A 23,547-nucleotide genomic window follows, 5' to 3' on the forward strand; every position below is an offset into this window, starting at 1 on the left:
CAGGGCCTTATGCTTGCAAGGCAAGCACTCTACCAACTGAGCTATCTCCCCAGCCCCTTTATTTTAGTATTTATATGTGGTGCTGAGAATCGAACTCAGTGCTTCACACATGCTAGACGAGTGCTCTACCACCGAGCCACAACCTTAGCCCTTAACTCTGTTCTTCACTAACTCAACACAATGGTCTGATTTAAGCACAGTAAATGTTCAAATGAAAGCAAGATTTGCTATTATTAGCATGCCTGATTTCACTCCACTCCAAATGCATTAAATTTATGAGAACTAAGACTAGTGTCATTAGTTTTATCCATTTTCAAATAATTTTATAAAACAAGGACAACAGTGAAATACTCTACAACGATAAGACATTTATAAATGCCTATTTGTCAGCTGATACACTAAAGAAAGAATCTGACAAGTTAAAGAGTGCACATGTATGGTGTTTGAAAGCTCAGATTGTGAAAAAAGAAAAAAAAGAGAGAACTTATTGTGGTCTACATTTATCATCCCACTGCTTCACCTCCCACACACTGTTTAATACTATTAACTAGTGTCTACCTTTGTCACCCACCTTACTGAAATTCAGTCATCAGACGGTTCTGGTTGCCAAATTAAGTATTTTTATGTTCTTAATTTATTTGTCTTTCTGCCATATTTGACAGAACTGAGTACATCTTCTAGGATAGAAATGTCACTTCCTTCAGCTTCAATGATAGTACTCTATCAATTTTTCTCATTCTCATTCTCATTCTCTTCTCATTCTCTTTTACTGGCTTCTCTTCCTCCATTCACCTATTAATGCTGGCATTCAGTAAAGGTGTGTGTTAATTAACAACCACTTCTACTTTCTTCAGCAGATCTTCAAACCTATACCTTTTTTCATGTGGTATATTCAACCACCTTTAATGATCACTAAATTAGAAAACTCTCTGAATTATGATAGACTCTCATAGCTATCTAACTCTTCAACTGGGTACTTAAAACAACTCAAACTCAGCAGGGCTAAAAATGAACTCATTATCTTATCTCCTTAGAACTGCTATTCCTTTCACTCTCAGTGAATGCCACTATACTCCACAATGTTTCTCAATGAAAAATAATGTCTTTCTGACAGTAAGGAAATATTCTATGCACTGTAGGTCATTCAGCACCCCTATAATGCCAGTGCAAATCCTTGGTCATTGTGACTACAAACAACAACCCTACAGATTTCCAAATAATCACTAAAGGTGTTGAATGAAATTCCCTGAGGAAGACTCACTCCTTCCTCATCTCACACATCCAATAGAAGCACTCTCATTTTGTCTTTTAAGTACATTTTAAATGTATTTCTTATCCCCAATGGAGGGCCTAGATTAGGGTACTCTTCAGTTATAGCAAACTCCCTGCAATAGCTCCATAATCAGTATCTCTTCTTCAAATCCTTCTATTCCTTTTAAAAGGACCACAGGTCTTAGAGATGGGCTTTTGAGCATGAATCTATTGTTACTTCTATGTTAAAATTCTCCAATGATTTCCTGTTGTATTCAGAAAATATCTGTATGTCTAGTCAAACAAACTTACTTGCAAATCCTCAAAGGAACTACTTCACCTCTGACCAGTGAACATACTAATCCCTGCACCTGAAATGGCTTCTTTTTTCTTTTGGCCTTGAAAATATGCATCCATCAGGCTCAAAAACTATTATCTTTTGAAGACATCACAAACTCCCCCAGACAAGATTTAAGATGCTGCTAATTCCAGGTTCTGAGTAAGCAGTTGATAAATATTTTTGAATAAAAAAAGTCCCAAAAAGAGTAATAAATTAGAACTGACATATGTAAGATTAAATTGTAAAAGGAAGTCAATTATTCCCGTTATAGAACAAAATGCTATTTAGAAAGCATGACAAAGAGAAAATAGCCTTACTAGACAAGAGGTGGTTGAACACAGTAGTTCAGAGCATGAGTTTTAGTAAACACCAACTCTTCCCCTAGTTATTGTGACTCTGGCAACGAAGTTGACCTCTTTGTGATTCAGTTTAATATAAAAACAACAGTACCTACCCTCAATGGTTGTTGTGGGATTGACTTAATGCATATAAAACATTTACAATAGTACTCAATAATTTAGTCCTTAATATTAGTTTAATTTTTAACAATTTTTAAAAGTTATCAGAGATTCTGGAGAACTGGAAAAGAGCAAATTCAGGATAAATCCTAAAAACGATGTTTCCTAAAACTGAGAAACTTGAGAATGAATCCTAAGTTCTTAAAGAAATTTAAAATGCAAAGAGATACTCCCAAAATCATTCTATTTTTTGTTATTTTAGTTTATTATTTTATTTTTTCCAATGTCATTCTTTCAAACAAAAATCAACAATGGCAATGTGGAATTTCATAAAAACAATGAGTGCAGAATGAACATGGAAATGAATTGATAGTCCCTAAGGGGGACAAAATGTTACCAACTCACTAGGGTAGATGGAATGATGCTTAAAAAAGTCACATTCACAATGCCTTATTATTTTTTTTTTTTAGAAATCCCCAGTTAGAACAAGATAACATAACAAAAAGCATACACAATGTAGTCATAAGTAACTTGAGATTTAGTCCTAGTTCTACCAACTATAAAGTTGTATGTTTTTAACATCAGTCTATGAGTATTTTAATAATGATTTTTACTTAAATCAAAGGGTTATGAGAACCAAATTAGATTATATAGATGAAAATGCTCTTTTAAACACTCTGAAATCATTTCCAAACATTAAAGTAAAAAAAATCTTTTTTTTCTTTTTTGACTCGGGAGGTCTCATTACATCATTCAGGCTGGCCTGGAATTCCTTGGTTCCAGTGATTCTTCTGCCTCAGTCTCCTGAGTGATGAGACTATAGACAAGCACCACTGCACCTAGCTTTATAGTAAATGTTTAATAATATTTTATAAACAACTATAATCAAAATGTTTAATAATCTTTTACATCAATTACACAGTTATAAGATTTTAATTGAATCACAATTCACAATAAAATGACCTATGGACTTTACTTAATCTAATAAAAGTTCAGCATGGTCCTTATAAATATGACGATGGCTGCTAAAGATTAAAATATCATCTTTAGCAAAATTAATAGAATGAACAGTCTCACAAAAAATAATATACCAATAGTACTCTCTGTTAAACAGCCCCCTTCTGGAATATCATGTTCAGCTTTTTTAGGGGGGAGTGGGGGCTTCATCACTGAGCCACATCCCTAGTCCTTTTCATTTTTTATTTTGAGACAAGGTCTCGCTAATTTGCTGAAGCTTGTCTCAAACTTGCAATCCTCCTTACTTCAGCCTCCAGAGTAGCTGGGATGGTGTATCACCATGCCCAGATTCATGTTTAGTTTTAAAAGCTCTATTTTGAGAGAAACCAACTAACTGGAAATGTATTTGGGGGGACAGAAACAGGAATAACAAACACATCCTCAGATGAAGAACAGTTAAAATAAATTAGAATGCTGAACTGGGGGAAGAAAGGGACAAGGGATAAATGATAGTGATCCTCAAATGGTGAGACATCCTCTGTGTTGCACACTAAAGATCAAATAAGAGCAATGGTAGAAGTCACAAAGACAAAGATGTTAGCTTAATAAGGAAGAACTGAACAATAACAAGTTATTTTGTGAAAGGAATAGACAACTTTCTAAAACAATGTTCATCCTGTATGTTCAAAAGGAGAAACTAAATGAGCATCAGGTAGGACTACTATGTTAGGTAGGTTAACTTTTATAGAGGACTTTAAGAATCCCTTTCAAATTTAAGATACAAACAACTATCAGAAATGGCAGATGACTGAAACATGGTGGAAGACGAAGGACCCTATCCTGTTGTCACAAGAAATAAAGTTATATAGAGCTCTGGGTGCAGCTCAGTGGCAGAGCTCTTATCTAGCTAATTTGTGAGGTCAGGGTTTCCCCCTTAACACCAAGGGGGAAAAAAAAAAAAGGAAAGTTAAGATTAAAAAAATAGGGCTGGGGGTATAGCTCAGTTGGTAGAGTGCTTGGCTCACATGCACAAGGCCCTGGGTTTAATTCCCAGCACCAAAAAAAAAAAAAAAAAAAAAAAAAAAAGATTAAAAAAAATAAGAAAAACACCAACTCTCATTGTAACCAGGATAGCTATTAATAAACAAACCACAATGCTGTCACTATAACTCTTTGCCAATTTGTTTTGGGCCTCACCTCTTCTATGATTTTTTAAATTCCTCTCTGCAAAATCTTGTAATTTAAGAAACCTGTGAACTCTTACAAAGTTGTCAAGAAAACTGCTTTTTAATTAAGTTTTTCAACTAAGCAAATCACTACACTTCATGACACCTAACACCAATGCAAAACAAAGAGAAACTATTAATATGCCTTTTATTATATTTTTCTTTTTCCATTAATACATTCTATATTTTAGTTTTAGGAAGAACTGAGCAAAAAGTACAGGGGTTCCCAAAAACTCTCCTTTCCTTTCCCATTCCTCAATTTCCACTTTTTCTTTTTCTTTCTTTCTTTCTTTTTTTTTTTTTGGTGATGCCTGGGGATCAAACCCAGTCTTGTGCAAGATAGGCAAGTGCTCTACCACTAAGCCACACCCCCAGCCCTGATCTCATTATTTTTAACATCTTAGTGTGGTATACTTTATGTAATTGATGAATTAATATAAAACCATTTTTAGGTCTATACTGTACATTAGGATTCACTCTGTTATTATACATTCAATGTTTTATGGTTTTCTTAAATAATTTATTTTGATTGTGGTTAAATACATGAAACATAAAATTTACCATTTTAACCTTTTAAAGCATACAGTTCAAAAATGTTAAGAACACTCACACTTAGGTACAATCTCCAGAATTCTCTTCACCTTACAAAACAGGAATTCTTTAACCATTAAGCAACATTACACTTTTTTCTTACTTACTAGATAGTAAACAAATTTTTAAATATAGCATCTTCACATAATCTTTTTCTCAATTTTTCCTGTAACCTAAATTTCCAATTAAAATATCCGTTATAAAAATTTGTTTTTTTACCATAAATTTTTAAAAACTCAGTTTCAACATCAAAACTACATATTCACCCAAAACCATTTATTTTGTGCTCCTGTAAAAGGTAGAGTTATAACAAAGAAATAGGTTCAGTTCCTTTACTTGGCATTAACAACTCAAGTTTAATATTATCAAAATACTGTGCTACATTTCTAAAGACCACAAAATAATTCTTTTAACACAAATTCCAAGACTTTAACAGATTTTTATTTGTGAGAAGGAAAAGCAGCAGCCAGAAAAAATAGCCTGTTAGCTGGTGGCTACAGATAAGAGAAACCAACTCTAGATATCCCAGTTTATTTTGCCTGAAAAATGAGGATTTTCTGTAAGAATAAAATGTATCTTGGTTTGATCAATATGCATCATATACATGTACTGAAGTGTCACACTGCATCTTATAAAAATGCATGACTACTCCATGTGAATTAAAATTTTTAATTAAAAAAAAAATCCAACCTATATTGAACAATCAGGAGGTTTCATTAAAATTTTGATTAGATATTTTATAAACCTTTAATTAATTCAGTTGTTTATATTCTCTAATATAAATAAATGTTATACATATATCCTTTCCTCTCTAGTTTTCAATCACTTCCTCAGTCTAATCCCTACTCATAAAATCCATTTCTGAACACTTCCCTGCCCCCAATCCAAAATATAACAAAGGATTATTAGTACAAGAGTTCACATTAGGGCTCAGCAGAGTGCCTGCCTACTATGGGTAAGGTCCTGGGTTCAATCCCCAGCAAAACAAAACAAAAAATCATTTCCATCAATGGCCAAGTTATTTAAACTTCCTGTGCCTAAATTTCTTCATCTGCTAATTACGGATAAAAAATGACTCACGGGTACTCTAGTCCTGCATATCTGGCACTCAGTAAGTGACAAAGTACTAAAGTAAAAAATAACTCATAAAATTATTAAACATTACATCTAACATGACAAACATCAGCAATGTATAAACTATTTAGCACACTGCCAGGCACACCAAAGGCTCACAAATGGTAGTTACTGCTATCATCAAAATCTTCAGTAGGTTCATATTTCCCACATACTCCAATTTAAACCTTTTGTCCCATTTTCAAAAGAAGCCTGTGGTTATTTAGTTAGCCTTATTTGTGTCTCACCAATTAAATCTCCAAACAAGAATTCCCACTGAAATCAAACCACAGAAGAGCTAAGCTTATTACTAACTATCCTCTCACTGGAATACATTTTATCTTCCCATATCAAGTCAAATACCAAATCCTTGAGGAGTTCATATACCACCTGCTCAGAAAGCATTTCCCAACCACTCCTGCTTTTATTCATTCCTCCCTTTCTCTAAAACCCTTACACCCATTTATTTTGTATTATCTACTACTACCTAAACTTTTAGGTAATTTGTAAATTAAAGTATATCTTTTACTTTCATGTCTCCTAGCTGTCCCAAAAGCACAAGTATGGATATTACACTTAGTATAAATTGGTTGATCTAAATTATTAATGAGATTATGTGGTTGAGTTGTTAAGGTGATCTTCACTGTTAACAGTGTTTCCTGATAATACAATTATATATGTTAATCATTTTCTTTTTCATCCTTTCTTAGTTTTCAAATAAAAAGAAAAAAGTTAGGCTGGGAATATAGCTCAGTGGTAGAACACTGGCCTAGTATGTGCATGCCCTGAGTTCGATCCCAAACAAAACACACACACACACACACACACACACACACACACACACACAAGTTATTGGGTATTCAATGACTCAGAAACCTTAATAATACTATTTCTATAGGTCCTAAGATCCTAAAATGTCTTCTGGATCATGAGTGAATAAAAGAATGCATAAGTAAATGTCAGTGGAATTTTAACAATTATTTTCTATATAATTTTTATTTTTTAAAATATCAGTGGTTCATAATGATACTCTATTATCCAATGTGCACAGTATTTTCTAACTAAAAGTTCAGTTTCTCATTTTTTCCTAAAATTGGTATTTTCATAATGACTTTATGATCAAAACACATACCTGCCTATTACAAAAGTGATACTATCAATGTATTTAAATATATTTGAAACATCAAATATAACTTTAAAATATTCTTACCTAATCCTTTTTGTCCTGGATTCTTTGCAAAATTAAAAGTAAACTGGTAAAAATCCTTAAATCGTCCTGGTTCTTTCAATTCTTGTTCCATCTTGGGTATTTGGGCCTTTAGCTTTTCTATGCTGTCACATCTACATTATAAAATTAAGTTTATAAAGGTTAACTTTTTCACTATAAAGTTTAAGCTTTCACGTATTTATTCCTATGAGGGCTTATATTTCCTAAAACTTCTTTTTTAAAAAAATCAGAGAGTTGGAATTTCATCTTTTTACATGACATAAACAAGTACATAGTCCTCCATTAGCCATGGGAGATACATTCCAAAACTCCCAGTGGATGCCTGAAAGCTTGGACAATACCAAATCCTACATGTACTAACCTTTTTCCTATACATACAAACTCATGATAAAGCTTAACTTAAATATTAGGCATAATAGGAGATTAATAATAATAAAATAGTATTACAAAAAAAGTTAAGTGATAATGGACTCTCGCTCTCAAAGTATCTTGTACTTTTTCACTTAAAGGAAGCATTTACAACTTTCCTTAGGCATAAACAAATTGCCAGCATCACTACTCTTGTATTTTGGAAATGTTATTAAATAAAATAAGGGTGGCTTGAATATAAGCACTGGGATACTGATAGTGGATATGATAACTCGGACAGCTACTAAGTGACTAACAGGAGTAGTATATACAATTGTGGATACACTGGACAAAGGGAAGACTCACATCCCAGGCAGGACAGGACGGCATGAGATTTTATCACACTACTTAGAATGATGCACAACTTAAAACTTGTGAATTGTTTATTTCAAAAATTTTGCAATTAATGATTTAGGACCAGAGTTGATCATCAGTCACAGAAACCTCAAAAAGCACATGGTGCAAGGGGACTCTCCTTAAATGGGATTAGCTGAGGTAAGAGGAGGTTTAGAGTGATGAAATGTTAGAAACAATTACTATTTTTAAAGGAAATGGGTTATTACTTTTAATCACATAATTCACTATTAACACATTGACTTTTAGAAGTCAGTTTTGGTGACTAGGCAAGAATGTACAGCATTACAAAACACATTTTAAACCACACTAGACACTGCTTACATGGTAATTAAACATATGTCTACCTTTCAAACCAACTGGAAGCATAATCTCTTGCCTAGGTAAGGAAGCATTCCTTTTGAAAACTTGCTTCCTATTATACACAAAGTAAACCCCCCTACCACCTCCAACTGAATTATCTCCAATCAATTATTTTTTCTATACTGGCAAAACATTCAAATTTCAAAGAGCTGAAAAGGTTCAAGTACCAGCCTTAACTTCCTCATAACAGCTTTATGATAGGTATATTCCATTTCTTAAAGACTCCACAAATCTATCCACATTTGGAATTCATCACATTTTATATGAATTCAATTTCAAATGAAAAAGAAAAACATGGTTTCTTTGACTTCCAATGAAACCTGTACCTGGCACAGACAATTCCAGCAAGTTCAAGACAGGGCTGGTTTTAGCTATACAAAGGGTATGGACAAGTTATTAAATTTATTATATCTCAGATTTAAACCAACCCTTTTCTGCCCTACTTTGTAACAGTGAGTTACTAACTGTGAGACTTCATTTCTGTCACCAGCTTGCTCAATGTTAGGTTCTACCAAAAGAGGGCCATAAACGCCAGAAGAGGAAGAAGGAACTTTTACCCCAGCTTACTTTCTGCAGAGGGCAATGATTTCAGTGTGTGAAGAGGTTCCAGCAGTGTCTACCAGCAGTGAAAACTCTCACAGTTCCTCAATAAGTGGCCTCTAACCAGTTTTTTATCCACCAGAGTGGAAGCTTCATCACAGGCATCCTGTTCCTGCAACAGCCACCCCCTCTCCCCTCAAGGTCTGAATCTCAGTCTTGCTGGTTATCTCTTTAGTTCATAAATTCCTTCCTGGTTGGTTCACTTCACTCAGCCACAGGGGTGGTAACAGACATAACAACCTCTGTTACAGTCACAGTTTTCTTTTACATAGTAAAACAGTTCATTACATTTTCCCTGGTCAAATTACTGATATGGTTTTGTGTCTTGATTGAACCCTGCTAATTATGATTGCCCTCAAGCTCAAGAAACAGTGTGTCTGGGTTCAATTCTGATTCTAATATTTCCTAATTCTGAAATTTCTTTGAATCCTACTTTTCTCATCTCTAAAATAAAGTTTAAAAACATTACTACTCTCAACAAAGAAGTAGGTGAAGAAGTAGGTGAAGTACTTAGCACAGTTACTAAAAAATAATAATATTCAATGTTAGCTATTATTTCAACAGTGGCCCACTGAAAACAGAAAGGGCAGCCATAATCTCAATAAGCAACTAGAGGTCCTAAGTAAAATCTCTACCCATAACTTTTCAATCTATCCAAAGACATTCAGTTAATCATCTGTCAAGGCATAAGTGAAACAAAAAGCAATTAGTAACTTCTAAGTTACCTTCCAGTTTTTAAATTCTAGGATTTTGTCAATTCAGAGTTTACAGCGTCACACTAGGAAATAACTTACAAACTCACTCATTGCACTTTTCCATGTTAAATATTAATATATATAATAAATTTAATACTAGTGAACCTCTCTTCAAAACAAATGATGAAAATATAATGCAAACAGAATAGGTGATAGTAATTAAACATGTAACTCAGCAAGCCCAGAACACTGTTTAAACATAGGAATCAGCCTGTTAGCCCATTTCTACTTAGACTAATGTTTGTGAGTCAGTAAAAATTTTAAATTTATATTTAAAAATTGATGACATAATTCAGTTCCCGAATCCTCACAGTACTATATCTAATTTTCTATGATGGTTCTATACTCACCCTAATTCTGTCATGCCGTCCATGAACTCCTGTTTGGAGAACTCGCACTGTGTTGCTGCTCTGAACTTCCATGCAATGATCAACACACTAATGCTGGCTGGATCAAGTGCCAGGTCATCACAGAACTGCTGTATACCATCTATTCCAATTTTATTTTCATCTTGAGGATCTTTAAAAATAACAATGCAACATCAAATTAGTGCCATACTTTATTGTGCTATATTCCTAAAACTGAAAAAGGTAGTACACTTTATTTTCTATTTTAAAACCAAAAGACATGAAGCAAAATTACTCTGTTTTCTCAATATTTAAAGCCTTTAAGCCCCTCTAAATAGCATTAGTAAGGTATACAGGAGAAATATATGTAGTTGTGCACTTAATTTTTAAAAGTCTCACTTATTCATGTGAAAAATGGCCAATACCTATACACTTTCAGAAAATCAGACATTCCTGTGTATGGGCAAGGGATTCTATTCAGCATATCCATATTTTCCTTAAGCAGACATTCTGAATTAACAGTACTACACATAGAAATTCTTTTTTCTCTTATTGTTCATTTTATCACAACAATCACTTCTGAATATCAATAATATTCTTAATATCAACAATATCAATGTCTATTGTTTAAAGGAAAAAATATTTACTTATCAGATGAAGCATGAGTTTTACATGTCATATTCCACTCTTAGAAATATTTGAAACTGTAACTGTACACATATTCTGCATAAACATAGAAGACACAGAAGGGATTCACACAAGGCTATTAAATATTGGTTACATCAGAAGAATAAGGAAAAAATAAACTATTACATGCTATTTAACTTTTCTCCCTTTGCAATGCTGAGGATAAACCCAGGGCCTTGCACATGTTACCTAGGCAAGTACCACTGAGATCTATCCCTAGCCCTGTTTAACTTTTAAAGTACACATTACTTGTTAATTCTTTAAAAAGTTATACTGTAAGTTTTCTTAAAATCTAGTTCAGCTGAGCCTTACAAAAATGAGGGGAAGAAAAAATGGTCCCTCAATTCCATTCCCAAATTGGACAATGGGAGAGGAAAAAGAGAAAAAAATAAAAAGTCAAGATGAGATTTAGTGAAAAGAGGAAACTAATTCCTCCTCTCAAATCTCTTAAATAATTCCAAGACCTGCAGAGTTCTATTGAACACACTCACCCAATTTATATTCTGTGTAGTATCTGATTTCTCACAATAAGCCCATAATTTGGAAAACCTGGTTCAGAATATTTAAAGTCACAAGCAAATACTCACCTTTGTATCTATTGTATAGTTGTTCTAACTTCTTCCTGTCCAATGATCCTTTTACACTCTCTCGTATATAAAGTTCAGGATTTTGGAAAAAATTATCTGTTGCAACATCTAACTTCCAGTCATTTTGAGAAAGACAACTTACTGCTGTTTTTTCACTAGATTGTGTGAAGATCATAAACTGACGAACTTTATCCTTCTGCGATGATTTCAACTTGTTCTATTAAAACCAGAAAATAAACTGAAACTCTTTTATGTAAAAATCACATAAGACTAAGTATTTCTATATGACTGACTAATCATTTTTAGTAGTATTTTTCCTCATAAAACACTAAACTTATTTATGATATATTGTTAATCAAAAAGACATTCTTTAAAATTCTCAAACATGAAATTTGGTATAGTTTTGGGAAAGACAGGAGTACACAAGCAAAAGAAGCTCAAGCACAGCATTTTTCCTAAAGTGGATCCTGAGCACATGCAGCAACTCAAAACCCCGATCAAGCACAGAACTCCAAGGATAAATAAGGAATGGGGGAGAGAAGGTGACACTATCTATCTAGCTAGTCAGGCAAATGACTATGGGAAAAATATGATTAACAGGTGTTTGTTAATCAGGTGTCTGTTATGGTTCCATGTTCCCTAGCAGTGTGTGCCTTGTTTTGTCATGTTTAACAAGTAGAAGAAAGAAATAGACATTTCTACATTTCTACTAGTGCCATTCAGGAATCATAAAATTGACGGCTAGAATTTCCTCATATTTTCACTCAAATAGGAAGCATCCTTCCCATTTTAATAGTTACTTTTTAATAGATTTTTTTCTTCTGTTTTCCCTGAAGGAATCACCACTTTGCCTTAGCAAAGAGCCCAGCACAGGCTCTTACTCTCTCCAAACAGCCCTTATAATGCAAACGTTTCACTTGCCCCATACTGACAGTTTCTTTTCTCATCTGACCTGAACCCAAAACAAAATGAGGCAGGGCAATTAGGCCCTCCACTCTCCCAGTATCAAGAATCACGTTTTCGGGCTGGGGAGATAGCTCAGTCGGTAGACTGCTTGCCTTGCATGCACAAGGCCCTGGGTTCGATCCCCAGCACCGCAAAAAAAAAAAAAAAAAAAAAAAAAAAAAAAAAAAAAAAAAGAATCACGTTTTCTCCCTCAAGACCCAGCTCAAAAATATTGTTGGGGGGGGGCGGAGGGGGGCATGTTCTCCCTCCCCTTCCATCCAGGCTGGTACCCTGTACACCCTGTGCAACTTCAGCCTCCCCACTATAACTCTTGCCCCAACGCGCGCGCGCGCGCGCGCGCACACACACACACACGCCCCAAGTCCCAGGTTCTTCTAGTGCTACTTAAGATAAGTAAAGGGGGGGGGAAGTACTTGAGTAAGGCAAACATTAAGAGGTACTGTATAGTTTAAGCAACATATCTAAGAACCCCCAAATCTCTAATACGGCCCAAACATACAGATCACAAATTATAATCCCTTGCCTGGATACATGACAAAGCACCCAGAAGATTAAGGTATTTGTTCACAAAAAACACCCAGGTTTCTAGTAGGAATGATATAAAAGCAAACAGTTCTCACAAATCCAAGTCTTAGTCATCATTTTACCCCCAGAACTGGGACTGAAACTATAGCTATGCATACTAGGCAAGTGTTCTACTACTGAGCTAACATCTTGCCCCAGTAAGCATTCCATAAACTACACTGCTTGCTGTATATATTTATAAAGCGTTTAAAAGTCTCAAGAAAGACCACCAAAGATATAAATATTTCTACCTATCACAGAGTAAAAATAAGACTATGCAAAATCCTATGAAAGTCAACCCTATCTCTTGCAATAGGAAATGTTTATGATCAGGAGTCTGATCTGTCAGCCACACTCCTCTCTCTGTAAATATGTTACTGTTTAGAATTACAGATTAAAATCTCAACCTTTGTTCTCTATTAAAATTAAAGACTATAAATTTACTAACTTCCTGCTACTTCACTAATAACTACAACCCCTGGACACCAGGTAAGTTATATCCCATTATATAACACAGCTTTCAAAGATCTTGGGTTCTTTCCCTTTTGAAAACTCTCTCATCCTTGAGATTCATTATTCAATTGACAATAAACTTATAATGAAATCAATGCCAAGGAAGATAATTTAAATTTTTGCAGGGGCTGGGGAGATAGCTCAGTCGGTAGAGTGCTTGCCTTGCAAGCACAAGGCCCTGGGTTTGATCCCTAGCACCCAAAAAAAAAAAAAAAAAAAAAAAATTTTTTTGCAACTTAGTTGGCTGAAAATAAAGTCATTTCAATTTCAACTTATTACTGAAAATTATTTAAAACATATACCTTTCTCCCTTGAGTCATATGGTACATGTTTTAATCCTTCTCTGAAGAACAGAGAAGTACCTGAGGGTCACTGTGATCATCAGTGACTGCTATACAATGTTGTAGAAAAGGGAGATAAACGGGGAAGTATACCAACACAATCCACATCCTGGAAATTACTTTTTAATTAAATCTGATATAACTCTTTGCATACGTTCCCCCCATTCTCCTACAACAATCGGGTTTATTTGAGGTTTTATTACATGGTATTAAACCCAGTGCTCTGTTCCCTAACATTTTAATTATCTTTTTTGAAGAGAAGTGAAAAACAGTTAGAGACGCTTCTATAAGCCAAAAAGAGCTGTTCACTGTTAATGACTTCCTAACAGAAAGCAAGATGTTAGAAAATCGGAAAATAAGGATAAAAAAAAAATTCAAGTTCCAATGGTAGATTGCTGCCTGAGAACTGTTTGCTGGGCGCAGGATAATGGGGAAAGGTAGCACTAAAATGGACATTACTGTATTCTGAGAATTTAGTACATCTAAACTTCCTGAAATGCTAACCTAGGAACTATTCAGAATTATATTTGTGGTTTTCTTAAGTAATCACTGATTTGATTTTAAATTGTGTTAATTTTCTAATTTGTGATGTTTTGTAAGCTGTCTCCATTATTTTGTGGCAATTTTCTTTATTAATAAACTTGAAGAGAATTTTGCAAACCAGGAAAAAAAATTGTATAACCCACACAAATAATAAAATTAAACAAATGAATTATTTAATTTCAAGTCATATCTTATTTTTAAGCATATTTAATAAATAATGCATATGTAAATGAGACTGGTTTATGTGCAATTTCCTATATCTGTGGCAATATCAATATATTTTGAGAAAAAGACCAGAGTGACCCATTTCCAACACCATAAAGACTAATGGACGATACCTGGCAAAGAACTGATAGCATGGACTTCCAGATAGACCAAGGGTTATGGGCAATCCCATTCCTGCAAAGTCTGATAAGTACGCTCCACTTCTCTTACCATTTCTGTCAGCTTTCCCTGCCTAGAATAAACGTTAACACTAATTTTCATGCACCCAATTCTGTAGTATCAAAAGTAGATATCATGTACTTGCCGTCTTCTCAAGTCTATTAAGATGAACCATAAAACTCTCACATCTTTTACCAGGTGCACCGGGCAAGGTGATTTTGATAGCACGGCATCAAAAGTTTAAATTTTATCAACTTGAGGAAGAGAAAAAAGGTGACAACTAGAGAATTATCTTGGTGACTAACTAGAGAATTATCTTATGGGTAATGAGAGGGTGGACAAAAAACTGAGATGGAAGAAAAAGCAGATGGATTTTCTCTATTTCCACTACAAACCCAGTGGGGATCTTCCCAAGTACAAAAACATGTGATGACTATAATGATTCAGCACTCAAATGTAGTATATGCTGTTTAACACTTTTTTAAAACAAACAAACTAGAGTGATCATTAAATAAAATTAAGCATTACATACTCAGTACTCAGGTGTTAAAATTACCTACATATTATCCAGTTTTCAAGGAAATTCGAAAGTGTTAATTATGAAAACTGTAAAACAAGATATATCTTGATTAAATTCTAGCAAAAAAAAGAAAAATGCTACATCTTGTACATAATGTTAATTCTACTTTTATCAATATAAGCAAAGTTAAAAATAGTACCGTAATAATAATATGCACTTATTCGACCTTCCAAAATAAAAATGGTTGGATTATCATCACATTATTATCTTATACTTAAATCTAGTACATCTTCATTTTTATTCTTTTTACTCAAGAAATTTAAGAATGACATTTAAAATAACAGTTTAGGGGTTGGGGATATAGTTCAGTGGTGGAGCAAATGTTCAGCATGCATGAAGTCCGGGTTCAATCCCCAGTATCAATGATAATAATAGTTCATCTGAAAAAAATCAATCTAGTGCTTTGGATATAGCCAAGTATATAGTCAAATAAAATTTACCACCAAATCTACGAAGTATTGTGAACAGAAGAATGGAGGTTTAGAAAGGCCCTATAGGTTTTTTTTGTTTGTTTTTTTTTTTAAGTAAACTTAATAAAGTCTTCCTACTCTAAGTATGTCCCCCTAGGAAAAACAATTAACATGGAAAATGACTTTCTAGTAACTAATTCCTAACAATTCCAAAACAGAAATCATTTTAATAAGTAAGCAATATTTTTTAAAAGCAAAAAAAACAATATCCATTTGATTTTTTTCTATTACCCTGAATTTTCATCTTCTCATCCTTCAATTTCAACTTCAGAAAGAGATACTCAGGTCTTTGCAGTTTCACAAGAATTACTTTTCAAATACAATTCTAATTATTTGATGATGAATATAGTTCATAAAAGTCAATGTTTTTAACAGTGAAACACTTCAATGATCATTCACAATTCTCAGGATAAGCTACATATGTTGACTCATTGTGATTATCACATGGTTAACAATTTAACTTCACATGAAATTTACAAGAGCTGGTTTTAGTCTAGAAAAATCATACTTTTAATATGTGATACATAGTATTCTGCAAATATAGCCAAATGTTACCAATATCTAAAAACACTCATCTACAAAAAAGGTCTTCCCACAGATTTATAGGTCTCACATCAAAAGTGTAGGAAAAATCTATTCAATTAATGAAACTACCCGCTCCTAGGAATACTTTTGTCTAGGGGAAAAGTTCTACTGCAGAAAAAGTCAGGCTAAGAATCTAAGTAGGAGCAGGTCTTCTACTTTTGCCCTATACCTACACAAAGAGGCAATATAACATCATCAGTTAAGAATACAAATGCTCAAACTGGCAGATTTTAATATCACCAGTGCCTCTTAATTGCTGTGTTGATTTGGGGAAAATTTCTTCCTCTATAAACAAGGTGTTACGGTTACATGAATTAACTGTAACTAGCACACAAATTCATAAGAAAGAAAATCCAGAGAAAAAAGTAAGTTTTTTTTTAAAAGTAAAGAAAAAAATAATAACCATAATCAGAAAACTAGAAGATAATATTTATCTGAGCTTCTACTGTGTGCTAGGCATTATGTTGGCATTTAATTATGAACCACCCTGCAAGGTGGTCGGTCTCACTGATCCCATTTTAAATAAGGAGGAACAAGCTTCAGAGCATGATTTAAACTCATCCAAAGTAGTAGCAGAGCCAGGACTGAAATTCTCCTGCCAGTCTCAAAGAAAACTGTTTTTCCATTTATTCTACTGTCTTCATGTGAAACAGAAAACAAAAGGCAAAAGTGCAACCACTAACTTACGTGTGCACTGGGGGGTGGGGGGGGGCAGAAATTGTAAGCAGTATTTCTTCACCTTCTTTTATGGAAAAGTTAAATAACTGATCTTTCCCTTTTCAAATGTAAACAATTTGAATTCTCACTAAAAATTCCCCATTAAGCATTCTCCCACAACCTAACTAAAAAGTTAATTTGGGGATGGAAGGTCTATTAAGTGTTTTGTTGGGGGTGGCAGAGGTGAAGGTGATAAGATTATTTTAAAGACAACATAAAACAAGAAGAAAAATGTGTTTATGGTCCTGTTAGTCTATTTTTAAAAGATGGCCACAATCTATAGCTTTGGAGAACAGGTTAAAAAAAAAAAAAAAATCAGGAGTACTAAAAGTCAAGGTTTTCTTTTCCAATGAGAAGGATTGAAACAGAAAATGCATAAACATATGCAGACTATGGCCAGAAAATATAAGGAAATGTTTGCAATATCAAATGTCAAGCAAAAACAAAACCCTCACAGTATTTTTTCAAATTATTACCTTTACAATAATTACTTATGGTTAGGCATAAGCTGTTTATCATTCTTATACTTCCTGCACTATAACAGTAAAAATTAACTTTTCTTTAAGAGGCAATATACTACTGATGAGTCAAATATGGAATAATACACTATGTATTACAAACAATGAAATATAGTTATAATCCACCTAAAAAAATAATTCAGAAATATTTTTATACCTGTAAGATTCAAAGTGGTTCTGTAGACTTTTCCTCACATATTTTTTAATAGAGTATCCCACTGATGGAAATTTAAACAATTTTCTCACCACCCCGACATAGTGAAATCGCACTTCAACCAAATTTGTTTTCCTCTCTACAAACATCTATTTCCAAAGAAACAGTCAATTAACAAGAAAAGATTACTGAGGCAAAAAGAAAAAAACAAAAACCTCAAAGAGGTTAAATGAGATTTTTAAAGTTCAACAGATACCTTATTACAATGGCTAGAATTCAACAATTAAGCAATTTTTTTCATAAAGAGAATAAATAGTCTCTGAAAAATTAAATCCAGCTGAGCAACGTGGTGCATGCGTGTGATCCAGCTGCTGGAGGTTGAAGCAGGAGGATTGCAAGTTCACGTTCAGCAAAGGGGAGGTGTTAAGCAACTCAGTGAGACTCATATCTACATAAGAAACAAAATAGGGCTGGGGATGTGTTTTAGTGGTTGAGTGCCTGTGAGTAACACAAAAAAATCCATTCTAAGAATATCTACTCAATCTTAAATAGAAATACTAAGATCCTATTAATAATAAGCACTAAATATTTATTAAAATTAAAATACACTAATATATCAAGGAAATGGGCTGTGTACTTCAGCAACTTATCTCTGTGCACAGAAAAAAAAGCATTTAAAAGTAAGGTCTTTCAAATTTTTTATAATACAAAAAGTGGCCAAATCATTCTCAGTGAATGATTATATATATTACATAGACACTAATTATATAAAACCAATTCAACAAAATGATGAAAGATGATTTTAGAGGCATTTTTTTCCCCTTGCATTTTTGATTCTATGGTATGAGACATACACCTAAAATGGATAGGTAAACTAGATAGCCTGTTTCTGTCCACAAAGCACTGAATCATATTTGGAACTATTTCTCTCATCAAATGTCAAGGCTAATACTAATGCACCTTAAACATCACATACTGAAATTTAAAAGGGGGCTTTTCCCCAGATTTTCCTTATGCTTAATATATAAGACCATAATCAAAATAGCCATTTGACTCAAATGAGCTTTTAAAACTTAAAAAACAAAATACATGCTATTAATTTTACTTTCCAACTTTTTTACTGTATGCACAAAAGTGCTGTAATTTTCATCACTAAATGTTAATTTCAGATCATTCGATTTGATATGGAAACAACTGCTGCTATTCAATATAAGGGAGAAATCAGAATGAAACAAATCAGACTCCACACCTGTACCCAAATGGTGCTTGCTAGGTTTAAAAGAAAGGAATGGATGGGGGTTGGTGAGGAGATAAAGTGTGGAACCAGAGACCATGCTTCTAATCGGTGCTCTGCCACACACTAGCTCTTAATCTACCTTGGTCAAATTATCTAGAACCACTACATTTACATTTCCAGATATGCTAAAAGACGGTAGTAATACTATTTCACAAATGGGAGTGGAGAATAGTTGTAAGCTGAGAAGCACATAGTATCTTTTCAACTGTCAATTTTCTTTTTTCCCCAAAGGCCCAGTTTTCTGCATATAGACATTAAACTACATAAAAACCACTGGAGCATATTCAACAATCCATGAAAGAGGTTTTGGTGTGTTGTTTTTATTAACCATAGTGTGGGTAGGTAAACTTGATGACCAACTAGTTTTTATTGAACATTAGATAATCATAAATAGAATTCAAAACTGTACACACAAGCTGCCTGGTAAATAGAACTTTAATAAGGGTCTTGTCTTTTAAAAGTTGTTTTAAAAAATAATTATGATATTGTAATAGGACACTGTGATGGTAGAAACAAAGACCCAGAATCCTTCAGTGACTTCCCATCTCTCTTGGAAGTAACAAGCCAATATCCTCACAATGCTCATCCTATTCCCACTTCCTAGCATTCATACCTCATTTGCTCCATAAAGCTATACATTTACACACTGTGCTCCAGCCACACTGGTCTCAGTACTCCTCAAAACTCTCTCCATCATATTTTTGCATGACTTATTCCCTCATCTCCCAGTGTACTCAAAGTTGAGGTCTTCAGTGGAATGGACACCATTTCGCAACCCCACTTCCACCACACCGCAGCATTCCCAAACCCTTTTCCTAACACTGTTTTTACACAGCACTTAACACCTTCTAATACAGTGAAAAAGTTTAAGCACTATGTTCATTATTGTCTTTTCCTACTAAAAATGTAACCATCACCAGAGCAGGGATTTCTGTTCAGTGAATGTGTGTGTAACACACACACATAAAAACACACAATCTCCTAAGTGCCTTGAACAGTGTTTAGCACAGAGTGAACATTTAATAAACAATCAAAGAAAGTGATCAAGGCCCTCCTTTAATTTACTTGTGGATATGCACAGAAAAGCACAAGTTCTGAAGAGACAACCTGGAATAACTTAACACATTTGGATTTATAAGTTCTGGTTTTTGTAGAAACCATGATCTTAAATTTCAAAGTTCACACATTTATAAGAAGTCATTAAAAATATGGTATTTAATACCATTCACCAACTGTTAATTTGAATTTTCTTACTTAACATACTAAAGTACTAATGTTTCCCTTTGTTTAATATAATTTCAAATGCAATTTTCAGCCATATCTCTAGATTTCATGTAATTTAAAATATTTATTTAAATGTACCACAAATGGGGGAAATGGAGGCCAAGAGAAAATTTTTCAGTTCTGCAACAAATCTTAAATTTGAACCTAAAAACCTCCTTCAGCCTGAATTTCTTCTGTAAAAGTAGGGAGGAGTAAATGAAATGATTTTTGAGGCCATTTCAGGTCTAGAAATTCTGATGCTAAGTTTATAAAAACTTAACAGGTTACAATCTACACACTCACACATTTAATAAAAATTATTACAATCATAAAATTATAACCTGGGTAGAACTTTAGAAATCATCAAATCCAATCCAGTCCTCTTACAAATGAATAAAAAAGCAACCAATTAGTTTTGAACCCTTTTTAGAAGCTTTTCAAAAATATTATATGGTCTTCTTTTGGGATTATTTTTGGTGTATGTGGTAGGATGAGTAAGTTGACTTAAGTATTTTTTTCTTACAGAACATAGTTCAGATGTCCTATCATTTAAGTTTGCTCCAGAACTGATAATAATATGTACTGTAGAAGTGGGCTGCACTATTCAGACCAAAAAAATTAACATTGGCCCCCAAACTATCTAGACAGTTAAAAGTTTATAAAATATTTTATAAATTATTTATGGGCCCATGTTGAGTTTTTAAATTAACAAGAGCACACCCAAGAAAATCCTAGTAACATGAAGGAAGTTCAGCCACAGTCTTCTAAATTAATGGTATCTTGTCACCACCAGTATAATTACATGACTTATGGGTAAGTTTCAAAACTAGCAAATTTACTATTAACCAAAAAAAAAAAAAAAGAAAGAAACATACAAGCTTCAACACAAGTTGAACTCTTATATGAACCACATCAATCCTGAATACCTGAACAAGTGATGATGATCATCAGATCCCTGAATTTAAGGGGATGTGGCTGATCTGGAGACTATACTAAACTGCACATTTCAATGCTCTTAGTGTTTACCAGGGGATTGCACTTCATTACTTCAAGCTTGTTATACGCAACCAAATGCCAAGAGTCTGGAAACTCTTGAGAGTCTTACTTACTTATTTCTTAAATACTTAAGAAACTAGAAACTGTTCAGAGTCTCTGGTGGAACTCTGAATTTACACTGTACTATCAATCCAAACATTAACCTGTACTTCATTGGAAAGTTTTCTAACAAACTGTAAAGTTTTATGAAACTTAACCAAAGAATAGAAACCTTGAATATGTAGCAAACTAGACCAGTTATCCGTAAGGACACCAAAATACTGACAAGTTGGGATGTTGGGGTTAGATAAAGTCCTTCAGCGAAAATAATCCACTAAAACCAAAGATACTGGGGCATTCCTTTAACACGGGGGTGCACATACACCCTCCTCAAAGAGGCCTTTATGTTCCCCGTGAGCAAAAGGACAATATCATTTTTACTATTCATACAGTAACCTGCAAGGAATTCCTCTCAAGCTCAGACTGTAAAATGCCAAACATCGCTTCTGAAAAACAAAGAGTGTCCAACAAAGTCAGATACGTAATTACCAAAGTAAACAACTTGACTATAAGGGTCTTTAAGCTTGGAAGACTTTTACCCCCCAAACGAAACTGTTTGACAAACTGTTTTTTAAAAATCACAAATGGTCCTTAACTGCTATAATAAAGCAATTACTCCTCCCACCCCAAGCAAATAAAATAGGTACTCCAAAGGCAGCAAGTCTGTTTTCCCTAATTCTATGAAATGAGAACAGGTTGCACTTCCGTACACCCCCTCCCCCAAGTTCAGCAATCTCCCTTGTTTTCAGTAGAGAGGTAAATATAACCTCCACCAACAGGCCAGTAAAACTCTTTCCCAAAAGCATGGGACACATCGGGAAATGATGGAGAGGGAAAGGGCTGATACCCCGCCCCAAGCAAAACTGCCTGGGAGACCGGAGGGGTGCCGGAGCCGGGAGTGGAGGAGGGAGAGAAGAGCCGGCAAAGTCTTGCCTTCTCCGGGGCCGGGCGGAGAGGGAAGCCCGGTTCCGGGGCGGGGGGAGGCTCCTCACCCGGAACCCAGGACCCGGGACCCCAGTCCCCAGCCAGACACAATGGAGCCGGCGAGGGGGCCGGGCAGGGGCAGGGCCGTTGCCCCCTCCCCTCCCCCCGCCCCAACGCCTCCCCCACCCGCGCAGGGCCCGGGCAAGAGGCACCGGGGTCATTCCCTGCGCCCCAAACTCCCTGGGGCTCCCGACTAGGCCCGACTCCGCTCCGCCTCCTCGGCTCTCGCGTAGCGGCGGCGCCCGGGCGGGAAGGGGCGAAGGAGGAAGGGAGAGGCGGGTAAGAGAGCCCCCGCCCGGGAGCAGGACGGAGGCCGCGGGCCGAGGCTCGGGGCGGCGGGGTCGCCGCGGGGCAGGGGGCGGAGGGCGGCTGGGGCGGGGTGCGCGGCAGCGCCGGGCCGCAGCCGGCGGGGCGGGCGGGCGGCGGGCGGCCGCAGTGCCTCACCATGTTGGTGTCCTCCAGGCCTCTCCCCTCCTCCTCCGGCTCCGCAGCGAATGGACGGCGGCGGCGGCGGCGGCTCCTCTCACGGGCTCGCCGGGCTCCCGCTCATGCGCAGTGCGGAGCGGCCCCGGCGCGGCCCGAGGAGGCAGCCCCGGGCCTCAGGAGGCGGAGGGACGGGGGTGGGTGGCGGCGCCGAGCGCGGGGCTTCCCCGGGCGCGGGGGTCCCCGGGGCGGGGGGCGTGGGCGGGGGAGGAGAAGGAGGAGCGGGCGGCGCACGCCCTTCGCGCGCCGGCATCCTCCCGCCGCGCCTGCCGGTCTCCAGCGCGGCGGGGTGGGGGCGCCGAGGGACATCCCACCTCCGCTTCCTACGGGGCTCCTTCCGCCGTCGGACGGCGGCGGTCGTGTCTACACGGGCTCCAGAGGAGACAAGCGATGGCCATTAACTTGCGAAGCTGGGAGTGACTGAAAGGAATGAATGAGGCACTCGATCCATCCCAAACCACCCCTCCCCATCAGTACAAAAAAAAAGGTGGAGGTAGAAGGAAATAGTGAAAACACCTCTGTCCTAGTGCCCCAACTCCCAGTTCCATTATCTGGACTGCATCAAGTTCCCCCACGTGAACATGCCGGACGAGATCTTAATCTAGCTCTTTGGGATGGGATAGTCTCTTCCCAGATGGAAGGGTCCACAGGAAGAACCTTGGGATAGCCCTAGAGTTCTTCGGGAGGACTGGGCAGTTGAGGCCACGCACCAGCCACCTAAGCACAGTTGCAGTATCAGGGCCTGCCGAATGCTTGCTCAATAGTGCTCCTCAGTTCAACCTTTCCAGGGTAAGTTTTGGAAATATTTAAGGGACCTTTTTTTTT

At 36.1% G+C, this 23,547-nt stretch overlaps 1 protein-coding gene across 1 annotated transcript in view; it reads right to left on the minus strand.

Moving 5' to 3' along the window:
- Dcun1d1 (defective in cullin neddylation 1 domain containing 1) overlaps nucleotides 1-22,949 on the minus strand; it is a 38,352-nt gene extending 15,403 nt beyond the window's left edge. The window contains exons 1-4 of the mRNA XM_047564833.1: nucleotides 22,684-22,949; nucleotides 11,266-11,482; nucleotides 9,995-10,163; nucleotides 7,147-7,277 (exon numbers count right to left, since the gene is read on the minus strand). Of these exons, the coding sequence (XP_047420789.1) occupies nucleotides 7,147-7,277; nucleotides 9,995-10,163; nucleotides 11,266-11,482; nucleotides 22,684-22,686 (520 nt within the window). The 5' untranslated portion in view covers nucleotides 22,687-22,949. The remainder of the gene's footprint in view (nucleotides 1-7,146; nucleotides 7,278-9,994; nucleotides 10,164-11,265; nucleotides 11,483-22,683) is intronic.
- Between the last annotated feature and the right edge of the window lie 598 nt (nucleotides 22,950-23,547).

Source organism: Sciurus carolinensis, chromosome 9 (genome assembly GCF_902686445.1).
Source record: "Sciurus carolinensis chromosome 9, mSciCar1.2, whole genome shotgun sequence".
NCBI classification, from domain to species: domain Eukaryota; kingdom Metazoa; phylum Chordata; class Mammalia; order Rodentia; family Sciuridae; genus Sciurus; species Sciurus carolinensis.